Consider the following 12000-nt stretch of genomic DNA (forward strand, 5'->3'; position numbering starts at 1 on the left):
TTATGTTGATAAAGCATATTCTTACTATACAGGAACACAGTTTACTGGAAGAGCTAGATCAGCCCAAGGGGTTTCTACTGTGATAATTCTGCGTGTAGCGAAAGGTGAAAATTTATAGGGGATGTTTATGGATGAGCTGACTGTCTTGGGTTATTTTTATACTTTGCAGATAAGAAATGAAAAGAAAGAAAAGTCCTCCTCCTGTGCGCTTTCTCTTCTTTTATATGTGCACTGGGAATCAGGAGCAGGTTTTAGTTGTGTTGCTTCCCTATTTTTCTGGGCCAAGACTTATCAATAGAATTACTTCCCTGACATTTCTGATCTTAAATCGGGGTGACTGGTTATTGGTGCTGTTGGCTTCTGTTGGATTTGGGCTGTCCCAGTCCAGACCCTGAGCGAATGCATGCCATGGACGGGAGGAACCGCGACCCTGGATGGGTGCTGCGTGGCGTGCCATGCTCGGGGCGTTTGCGTAGCATTGGCAAATTGTTGGGAAACATGACCAAGGTACTGCTCGGCTTTTAGGTCATGGTGTGTTCGATCCCACACGTCCCCACTACTTTTACATTGGCTGTTTCTCCTTTTTTTGAGATTATGACTGGAAAGTTTTGTTTTTCTTTGGTTATATCTTCTAGATACGGGGTTAAATATTTGCACTCTGAAAATAAAAGCTTTTTCTAGTAAAATAGGAAGTGTCCCTTCCTACCTTTACTGTAACAGACTTCAGAAATATTTGCCTTTATTTCTGTCCCTCTTGGTCATGAGATTTTTATCCAGGTATCTAAAGGGCTGTGTGGAAGCTTCTGGGAATGAGAACTTCTACAATACTGGTTGATCTGGAGTGTATAAATTGGTTAGACAAGAGGCAATATGTTTCCTCATGCAAATAGGAAAGCTGTGATACTGATGGCAAAAGCTTCTGTTTGAGTTATATCATGCCCTTCCATGTCCTGAAGAAGTAGAAATAATCCCAGCAGTTTTCCGTCATCTGTCCATCAGTGTTTCTCTTCTATTCCCTCCCTCCCCCTATCCCCAATCCTCTGGTTTCTGTTGACCCTTTGCTATAGATTCCCACTGATAACTCTGTAGAAATGACGTTTCTGCATCAGAAGACAAGGGAAATTATCGGAGAGAGAGTGAGCCTTTGCACTTCTGACTCTGGAACATCTTAGATACTGGACTCCTAATTAAAAGGTCAAAGCCACTTTAAGAAACAAATGTCTAAATATAATCTCAGCTTTGTGCAGATGGACTCTGGTAGCTAAGGCTTCACAAGATGGATACAACAATACATAGAGGAGCTCCTGTAACTTCCCTAAAATAGAATTTTTTGTAGCATGGTGCATATATACATGCAGCTGCAAAGGGCTTTATTAGCACGAATGGCTTGCTAAACTCACTTGTGCTTCTGTTGCTCATGAGTAAACTCCCAAATTAAAGTCAACAAACGTGTGCCTCAGAGTGTGTACTTTTAATGCACAAGTTTTATTGTGTTTTGTGGAAGTCTCTTGTTTTTTCAGTTCATGAAAAAGTCTGCATATTCAGGCCTCCTTTTTTGTGTGCTGTGAGGTGGGTTTTTTCTACACTGATACCCACTCCTACTGTTTATTTGATGCTTTACTTTAGAAAGCCATTCACTGTGCTAGAATCTTAGCACCCATATGGAGATGTGAGCACGTACCAGATGCTGGGGCGATGAAATCAGCTGTTCATTGTGGAACTTGCAGTCAAGTACCTACTGCATACCAATAATCCTCAAGGGTATCAGCTACACAATTCCTGATTTCAGAAAATGTCAGAGAAATAAGTAGAATGACAGTTCCTTCATGTAAATCTTCTGCTAGTCTATAGAAAAAAATTATTTCCTTAAGCCGTATTTTTTCTTAGAGGGCTCATTTTGATGGGTTTAATGGCCTGGGTGGCAATCAAGGACTCCTTTCCTAGTATGCTTGCCATCTATATTCTTAAAAAGATTGTGATTCCTGCAATCTTCTGAAAAACAGCACACCTGATATCTCTTTGAAAACATCTTTTCTCTTCTTTTTATTTCAGGACAAACACCATGATGCTGCTCACGAAATTATTGAGACAATTCGGTAAGTGTTCAGCACAGACGTGGCTAGAACCCCTTGCTGTGTCTTACTGCATCTCGGTGAATGGATGTCTTGAGACAAGATACAGAGGAGGGCAGCAGTTAGAATTCTAATCTAGCAGCTCTAAATTATTATCCAAGCGGAATTGACATTGTTGCAATACAAATCTCCCTGTCAGAGTTTTTTGAACTTGCCGTATTCTGTTCTCTTTTGACCAGAATTAAAAACGAGTGGTGATATTCAACTTTTGGTGCTGCTTGTAATGAAGGTTATAATGCTTCAAGGAATCTCTGCTTCAGTAACCAGAGGCAGCAGTCTCTATTCGATCTTTAGAAAAGCAAGGTTAAGAAAACATCACTGGCATGATGTGTTAAGTTCTGGTCTTGCATATCCTCTTCCCCACCCTATCCCTTTCCCCTTGCTGCTGTGATGTTGCAGCGTTGTCAGCATTTGTGTTATTTGGGAATTATGTCCCTGTTAGCATTCCTCTTAATTCTGCTGGTAGAGTTGGACCAATGTGGGGAAAATGGGAGGACAAAGACAAATACGAGGAGTAGGAAGTCTGAGCATTTCCCAACACAGGCTGTGGTTATGACACGGCTTGCTGTTATTTCAGCAGGGTTAGGGGGTGACTTGCTGTCGAACTTTTACTAAATGCTAACACAAACTCCCCAAACATCTGAGGCATGCTAGTGTGTTATCCACATTAGATTGTTTAAAAGCTGTTCTCGTTACCTGTTTTAGACACCTACCATACAGGCTTCCCTTGTCTGAGGGCTGTATCTGCGGCAGGTTTTAACGGTTGGATGGTGCAGATACGGGTGAGGTACCAAGAAGGGTCTTTGGTCAGCAATAGCCACCTGAGCTTGAAATTTGGTCAGTCGCATCTGGCCTAGGAAAAGGCAGTGAGCCCTGTTTGCTCCCAACGTGGGTGTGAGAGCCACGTGCTTGCATGGTAGGGTAGATGATATCACTTAAATACATGAAATCATAGCATTTTCCCGTGGTCTGTGGTGGGGATAGGGGCTAGAGCCAAGAATTTTTCTTAAAAATTTCTTATTCTAACTACAAAACCTTGACATGGGATGCAGTGCCACTGCTGCTTCCAGTTCACTTCTGCTGACGTTGGTAAGATTCTGTGCCTTGGGAACTTGGGGCATCATTTGTCAGTATGATTATGGAGAAGCTCTTTCCTGAAGGGATTTAAACAGACGTGGTGCTGAAAGTGATTGCTGGAGCCATCAGTGCTAGTGCTTTCTGTGCTGCGCTGGCTGAAGGCAAGGGGAAAACTGTGTTAGAAAGCAGTTGGGCCAAAGTGATGTTTCACAACTGTGTTTTAAGCATGATGGCAGTGCAAACAGCGTGTTAGAAGGCTTTCGTACTGCCTTTGCCTGCCTTGTCCAAAGTGACCGCAACGCAGTTATGAAAGTCGTGGGTAGAAGAATGCAAAGAAGTATTTGTCTCTTCCAGGCAGTGGTAAACAGCTGTTGACTGTCCATTTCTCTAATCTAAGAGAAAAAAAATTGCGTATATCTGCCTCCTAACATTTTTAGGGAGATGGGAGATATTAGTCAGAAGAGTCAACCGTAGATGTAGAAGTTCTGTTTTTTACTTGCTTATATATTTATTTGATAATAGTGAATCAGCCAGAAAGATCCAGAACTGTTGGATTTTGAGTAATTTTTTCCCCCCATTTTAAAAGTGAAGCATGCATCAAGGTGAAGAAGAAGAAACTCTGCCATTCCTACTCGAATTCATCCTGTGACGTGCTCTGAGTTTTTTTGATGATGGTAGTGCTTTCCCATTTTGATACTTTTGTTGGAGGAAGGTGTATGCAAAGCTTATGTGGCTGTTACGTTGTCATGGAAAGGAATTGATCTTCCTGCATTCCAAGAGTGAAGATCTCCTCTTTTCTGAGATGCCATTGTCAGATGCTCTGCGAGATGGGGTGTGCTTGCTGTTTCTAATGGCGACAACACATAGGGCTTTGTTAACTCAGTGGGGAAAAAAAGGATCTTTTCTCAAAATGACTTTTCAAAATCTGTTTTGGGTTGGGTCATGTGAGGTGAAGAGCAGTTTAGAGCACTACCCAGAGGACAATATCCTTGCGGTGAATGGTTTGGGGACATTGTTTTGGGGTGCTGTAGGAAATGTCTTCTCCATATTCAGCTTTGTCAAAGGTTGTTACAGTATCAAAATTCTTTCAAATTTTTGCACTTCTGCATTACGTTTTATGTTAGATTCGCATCAGCCATGACTGAGTATTTTTAGACACATTGAATACATTTACCACCTCGTTTTGAAGTTGTGCCATTTCAAGAGCTTTATATTACTGTCAATGTCTACGGGCACCTTACTGTTTCTTCAATACAAATGCGAACTATTGCAGCTTTCCAATTAGCATTTTGTGATGTCTGCCTTACTCCTAACAATATTGTGATCTTTTGGGTCTGCCGCAGTACGCTGTCTTAACATATAGCAGTGCTAGTCTAGAACTGAGACAGACTGCCTTATTATACTTAATTGGAGATGTGTTTACTCAGTATTTCTCCTCTCGTTTCAGGTGGGTCTGTGAAGAAATCCCAGATCTCAAGCTTGCTATGGAAAACTATGTTTTAATTGACTATGATACAAAAAGGTGAGAGGAATATTTTATTTCCCACCAGGAGGACAGGCCAGCACAGTTTATAGTGAGTCAGTTTGTAACTGGTTATTCTTAGACACTATTAACTGAAGTTTTCTTTTAGAACTGGCTTCAGACTCTGCAGAGTTATTTTGGTAGGAAATGTGTAACAGCAATATTGGCAAAGGCTGTTGGATTAAGGACATAATTGGAAACTCCACACAGCAGAAAGTTGAGCTCTGGTGTACGTTGGAGTTACTCACTCCGAAACAATGATCGGTATCTGCGCTCTTGGACTGCGTCCAGTCTTAGGAATCTGAATGGCACTGAGGTTTCTACTTTTGTAGTAACTAAGAATTCCTGTTTAGAAAGTGGCATGCCCGAGCTGCCTGTCAGTGCCACATCCTCCGCCTGCCCTGGCCGTGGGATGTTAACCTTCCCCATCCCTTCTCTGTGTAGGATTCAGTGCACGTGGGATGCTGTTAAGGTGGGAGCTAGAGTAAAAAGGCAAACTATTCATACCGCTCTTCTGGGCAGTTAGTAATTTTAAGATGCTCGTAGTTGCATGTGGACACCACAGCTTAAACTGAGTGTATCGTGTGTGGCATTCACCTTGCGGCTGGGAGAGGCAGGTACACCTGCAGTCTGTGTGTGTGGAGAGGTCTGAGGTTCTGGGTGTTGACTTGGCTGTGCTGAGACTGAGATGACCCTCGAGCTGCAGTTTACAAAAACCTTCTTTGGTGCTTTCATAGCAAAGACTGAATTTGTTCAAGTCCATAGCCAGACTAAACTTTTAGAATGAGGTTTACAGATGAAACTGCATTGATGTAATTAATCACCAGCTATTGTCCTGGGTACCACATACTTGTATCATGATCTGCTTAAGGTATTGCTTCCTCCTTTCTTAATATTGTTTGAATTGTTTCATTGCAAGACTTGGTAGTCCCTCTCTTCCTCCTGAAAAATTCAAAAGGAGAAATCAGGGTTGAGCATCCCTTGTCATCAAAACCATTAATTCGGATTTGTGGATTACTCACAGCAACTGCAATGCTTTAACTTTTGTAGTTCTGGCACCCTCGCTGGGCATGTTTAACTGGGTAGCATCAGTGTGGTTGGCAGCAATACCAAATAAAAGAGAAACCCATCTGTTCCCAAAAGTCACACCCCACTTACCGTTCTGCAGCTTTTCAAGGAAGTTAATAAACCTGTAATTTTGATAATGGTTTTAGTCGTCTTCCTTTGAAAAAAAATGTCAGAAAAAATACTTTTAGCAGATAGACTGACACATGGATGTGAATGAAAAGTGGCGGATTATAGAAACGCACGCACTGTGCACACAAAAACCCATTTCAGCCTCTTGCTTTGTCTTAATGTGGAATTAAACACGGGCAGTTGAAAGCTTGCAGTGGAAGCTTTCAGCAGTACTCCTCAGAGAGGCGTCCTGGCCAGCTCAGAGGTAATGAGCATCACGAGAGACTGAAGAGCCACTTCTTTCTCAGGTCGCCTAGTCCCCCTGCCCCCTTCCTGACTTGGGGATGGCTGTGATTTAATTGTCTTACTGCTGGAACTCCTTGGATTGTTGTTTTTTTTTTTTTTTTTTTTTGCTGCTGTTTTGTAGGTCTGATTACGTAGCAGATGATGTTCCTAGTAATATCTTTTCTTCCCTGGCCTGAGATGAATTTATTTAATCCTCTCAGCTTCTGTCATTAAGGCATCTGCCAGAATTGATGTAATCCCAACCAACCCATGAAACAGTCGGTATGCTTTTCTGATGGGTGAAATTTTAGATTGTGTCCTGGGTCTGTTTGCATTTTCAGTCCCAGAGTTAATTTCCAGAAAAGTATATATTTGTCTTGGGACTGATTATCATGAGGAGATGGTGGAACAAAGGATAAAAATGTACAGATGTCTTACATTTCTGTGCAGCTGAGAATCTGGAAAGAAAGTAATGGGCTTTGAGAATACAGAACTTTCTGATAAGTCATACTTTGAGTTCAGTCCTTTTTCCGTTAATTAAAGAAACTAATAGTATTTGTCACGTACTCCTGGTCTACTGGGGCTTTATTTAAAGGAAACTGATACAAAGTCCTAAAGCTGTGTATGTGATAACATGTTCTGTTAGAAACGAACCCTAAATAGACACCTACTTACAGCATGTATGATGACAAAAAAGCACAAGGTTGTACCTTTAAACCTGCCTTTCAGAGCTCTCTTTTTAACTGACCCTGCCTTCTTTCTCCCCACGTAGCTTTGAAAGCATGCAGAGGCTTTGTGACAAGTACAACCGAGCCATTGATAGCATTCATCAGTTGGTACGTATTTACCTTTGTTACGCTCCATGATGTTTATCTAGCTGGTTTGGATTCACATATAGTGAATAATATCCAGAAAGCGGTGACTGACTTAGCGCTGGATTATATGAGTTAGTGTAGTTGCATCACCAGGATTCAGCACTTCCATACTTTTGGAGAGTTAAGAAGTCTGATATTAAACTTTTATTTTCTTGTTCACACCTGGACAGTCAAGGAGTTGGAAGAGCATTCTTATAGGAAGAAAAGAAAAAAATAATATTTTTTTCCCCAAACGGCGGGTTTGTAAGCTATTACTCTTTAGCGTGCGCTTCTGGTACCATTGTTTTGGCACTTTGAAACAGCTGAGTTATCTTTAGGGGGAAGAAAAGGTTTCTCTGCATTTAGCGTGTAGATGTTTCACAGGGATTTATCATATAGATTTACGTTTGCATGGGGAAATCTGTGGCTTATGGGTACTTAAATAATCCATATGAACTCTCCTGTGTATTGTGGAAGTGATCCATGGCTTAGGAATTTCCTTGCTTGCCACTCAGTTCAGCCGCTCTGTTCTGCGGGATCACTCTGGCAAAACTAGAATGTAATCTCTTTTCAGACCAATTTAACAAGCTTTTGGGTTTTCTTACCTCCTTAAAAGGTTGAACTGGAGCAAGCAAAACATGAACAATGAATTAATGTTAGTATTCTGTTTAATTTTGAAAGTAGAGGTGGATTTTTCCTCTGCTGTGCTTGTGGGAATTATTTGAAGCGTGCAGTGTTATGGCAACTTGTTTGGATTCAGGCGTCTTCATGTTTCTTAGTTAATAGCTAAAATTTTTTAGCTAAAATTTTTTAGCTATTAAGCATTTTGCTCTCTGAAATGGCAAACCTGGTTGTTTTCTTCTCGCCATCTGAATTTCATATAGAGGAATGCTTAGGAGGGATCCTGGAGTTGTCTTCTTTCTGTTTGTTTTTCCTTGTCAAAGGGAGAGGTAAACATTTTTAAAACTTAACAGCTTTTATCTTTAGGACAGGCTTTTTTTTCTGAAGAAGAAAGGAAGCTTGTTTTCCATCTCTTTCCTGCCACTCCCTGTTTGAGTACATACGATCCCTCCCATCCCACAGTTCCTGAAAGAAAATGAAACTGCTCTTATGGTGACAGTACAGCCAACATCAGTTCCGTGGTGATCAGCAAATAAAAAATGAGTGAACAACCTTTTATACCTCCTCCAAATGTATTCAGTATTAAGCTTTATATTGCCTATTGATTTTTACATCTCTTTAATTTCCCCTTTACCACCTATTTCCAGCAGGCATATTTGAAATTAGCTAGTGGTTGAGGTACAAAGTATAGGGCAATCGGTGCTGGGTCATTTCTTTAGTATCGTTCACTGGTTTTATCTTTACAGAGCACCTGCAGACCAGCTTGTGAGAGAGGCAATGGGAGGGGATTTCTCATTTCTGCGTTATGCCAATGCAGCTGCTTTTGGTGATGTTCACTTGTTTTCACCTTGGGTTCATTTCTTCTTCCTGCTCTTTACCTTTAGTGGAAGGGAACCACCCAACCGATGAAACTGAACACTCGTCCCTCCAACGGGCTTCTCCGGCACATCCTGCAGCAAGTGTATAACCACTCAGTGACCGATCCAGAGAAACTCAACAACTATGAGCCCTTTTCCCCAGAGGTTTACGGAGAAACTTCCTTTGACTTAGTGGCCCAAATGATAGATGAAATTAAAATGACAGAGGATGATTTGTTTGTGGACTTGGGCAGTGGTAAGTGACTGATAGTTTAAGTGGGTTTTCTTTTTTCTTTCTGCTCACTGTTTATTCCTTTCTTTTTTTTAAAAAAAAAAAGTGAAATTCATGTTTGGAAAGTAAACCAGGACTGAGGATTGTGTTACAGTGTAAGCACCTTTTCTAGATAATCCCCAATGATGCTCCTGCTTTTTATGACAAGATTAAATAGACCAAACGGACATCCCAGACCTTCTTCCCTGTGGTGTTAGTGAAATGTCGGCCTACAAATGCAGTAAATCCTTATTATAGAAAACTCTTGGTTTCTGCTGCTATTGGAGAATACATTTATAAGGAAGAGACAGTATTAATAATGATGCCTGAAATATAATAGTAGCAGTTCCATTTCTGAGGTTTCATCTGTTTTCAGTGGATTCAGTTTATGCCCTTCATATCTGAAAATGTAAGATCTTACCCCTTGCCGTGCCAGCCTCAAACACTTGGTATGGAATCTGGAAATTAAGCAGTTTTCTTCTTCTGACACACTTTTCAGCTGCCTTGTGAGACCCCACAAAATCTGTCTTACAACCTACAGCTGCATATCATGAACAGGTTAGAGTTTTAAAAGGAAATAGATGTTTCTAGTTGGTAAAGAAACTAGATACGACTCAAACACGTGTGGAACAGATATACCGAGTAAGAAGATGATGTTCTTCTTTTTGTAGCTAAAATCTGGTTCGGAGCAGGAAAGGAGTAATAAGAATTTCCCCTTTTACTGGATTGGGTTGTAAAGTTTTAGATGAAGTATGTTTTGGTTTTGTTGCTGGTATGATACAGGACTTCTGGGGAAAAATATTTTAAAATATATTCAGTTGTTAAAAAGAAAATATATTTTAAATTATAATACAGCAGGACTGTGATTCCCCCCAAAATTTAATATATGTCCAGCCAGGGATCTTCAGTGATGTGGTTTTTTAATTTCTTTATTTTTTTTTTTTTTTTACCCCGTTCCTCACTGGAACTTATGTCTGAAATTTCCTGTTTGAATGACTTATGTTCAGATGGGACATTTAGAAAAGAATCAGATCTGATGATCTATTTTCCATCTGGAAGAAAAAAAAATTGCCATAGATGCTCGCAATTGTTTGTTCAGGAAGGTTAAAGAAGATCATATCTGAAGTCCTGTAGTGCTGCTGATTACGTAAGAAGCTCAAATGTTAGATACTTTCACCCAGTATCCTCAGAATTAAAATCAGGTATTTATTGCTAAGCTCCCCACTTTAATATTGGAGATTGACCAACAGTATAAAAATTCACAGTCTGAAAAGCCGCTATGAAAGGAATGGTTTAAATTCAGAAGTCTTTGACTTTTAATACTGGGAGTGCTGAAACAATTAAAACCAGAATATTGTTGTTGAGTCTGTGCTGGGGGAGTGAACTTTTTGTAAATTGTAATCCGTGCAGTATTGAGTGCGGTGTAAATGAAAACACTGTCACAGTGTATTATTTCTGTCAGTAAGTTTAATGCTGTTCCAGTAACTCCATGCACAGAGCAGTGGCTGAACAGCGGGGCTAAACCCCCCTAGGATGCTGTGGCTCTTCTTGTTAGTTTTGTGTGTGATGCCAGGAATATGGGGCTCATTGCAGGAGGAATTTATGGAGGTATGCATCATCATTAGGCGAACTGAAATTACAGTACAGTTAGGGTCTTGCAAAAAGAAAAGCCAAAGACAGGCAAGATTAATAACTTCTTATGCCGTATCGTGGGATATCTGACAATGCAGCGTGTTCTTGATCGTCCCTTTAGTCTTTGTCCTCCTTGCTCTTCATAAATAAGAAACAGTGAAACGGTTCTTGCCTCAGATCTTTGATTGGCCATGTTCCCCCCTCCCGCAGAAATTTGTACATCCGTATTTCCATGTGTATACAGTATGCATGTGTATGCAAAATGGCAATTGGCAAAAAACCACCCAAACCCAACCAAAAAACCCCAACAACAAAATCCCCTGTCAGCACTACAGTTCTCATTGTGCCCGCCAACATTATAGTGGTAATGGTTTAAATGCAGGAGTTCCACCCCTTCAATTACCAGTGCCGCTTCCCGCCGGCAGCCAATGACATGGAAAACAGCAATATGTTTTCTGTGCAAATGGGCTTTCCTCGTAGATTCCCTCTTGTTTCCCATGTGGTCATCTGCAGAATGATTGAGAGCACTGGTGAGACAAGAATGCGTTTTGTGTTACTCATAGGCAAAAAGTGATGCATCAGTGTACTATTGGTGAATATTGGATGTCTTAAGAAAATCTGAAGTGACTGCTTTAACAAAAGTGGAACGACATTGCTCTAGTGTGTGCAAAATGTGGGTCGCTCATACAGAGAGAAATGTAATGAGTGATTTTTCTTTTTTCTTTTTAACATAAGCTGGGGTGGGGGAGATGAAATGCATTCTGGCAAGGTGTAGAAATGGCAGCTAATTTCTGCTGGGAGCGTGTGATGCAAGGAGAATTTGGAGTGATGGGAAGTTCATGCATTTTTAAGTAATACTTAGTCTTGTCAGCGTAGTGGTTGCTGCTGAAATTTTGAGTGTTGAAGCCTATAATATTTTCTAAAGTAATATTCTGAAGTAGTTTATATAAGCTTTACTTGTGCTTGGAGTTTGTGCTGCAGTTCGTGGTGAAAACTGGTATAAATATTGCTATGACAAACATTTTAGCCCGTCTTTAAATCACTGGTGTAGGTATGTGACCAACAAGTATTTGGTTTGGGATGCGGTAGAGTTTGTCTAACTGTTTGTTTGATTAAATAAACAGTGAATTACAATGTAAAACCTGTAGATTTGACGGAATGCATATAAAATTTGTGGACAAAAAAATTAAAATGCAGCACTTTTGAAACCTGTGTGAATTTGTAAAAATGAGCCTGTAATATTTAGTAAAAGTACCCACTGTCAGTACAAACATTGCTGTAAATGTAGTCTCTAGCTATTATCATAAAAAGTGCTCAATATATTGAAAAATGTAAATCTCAAAACTAGCTATTTTTTGCTTACGGTAGTGATGCCCCTTTTTGGTGTCCTAAAGCTGAAGTTCAGCTTAGTTACTAAACTGTTTGAGGCCTGTGTTGGGTATTTGGTTAATAACTGCTTAGTAGGCTAGAAATTCTTCTCTGTTAGAAAAGTTCAATTGCACTGCTTACTTTCTAGCTAGGATGTAAACCCTTTTTACTGAAATCCAGATTCTTAATATTTTACATCCTGTAG

General features: G+C 40.3%; 1 protein-coding gene across 1 annotated transcript in view; it reads left to right on the forward strand.

Annotated features, from left to right (window-relative positions):
• The first annotated feature begins 408 nt into the window (after positions 1-408).
• DOT1L (DOT1-like histone H3K79 methyltransferase) overlaps positions 409-12000 on the forward strand; it is a 56076-nt gene continuing 44484 nt past the window's right edge. The window contains exons 1-5 of the mRNA XM_009885053.1: positions 409-507; positions 2053-2096; positions 4657-4731; positions 6965-7028; positions 8552-8780. Coding sequence (XP_009883355.1) covers positions 409-507; positions 2053-2096; positions 4657-4731; positions 6965-7028; positions 8552-8780 — 511 coding nt within the window. The remainder of the gene's footprint in view (positions 508-2052; positions 2097-4656; positions 4732-6964; positions 7029-8551; positions 8781-12000) is intronic.

This window comes from Charadrius vociferus, unplaced genomic scaffold (assembly GCF_000708025.1).
Source record: "Charadrius vociferus isolate BGI_N301 unplaced genomic scaffold, ASM70802v2 scaffold1225, whole genome shotgun sequence".
Classification (NCBI taxonomy): Eukaryota; Metazoa; Chordata; class Aves; order Charadriiformes; family Charadriidae; genus Charadrius; species Charadrius vociferus.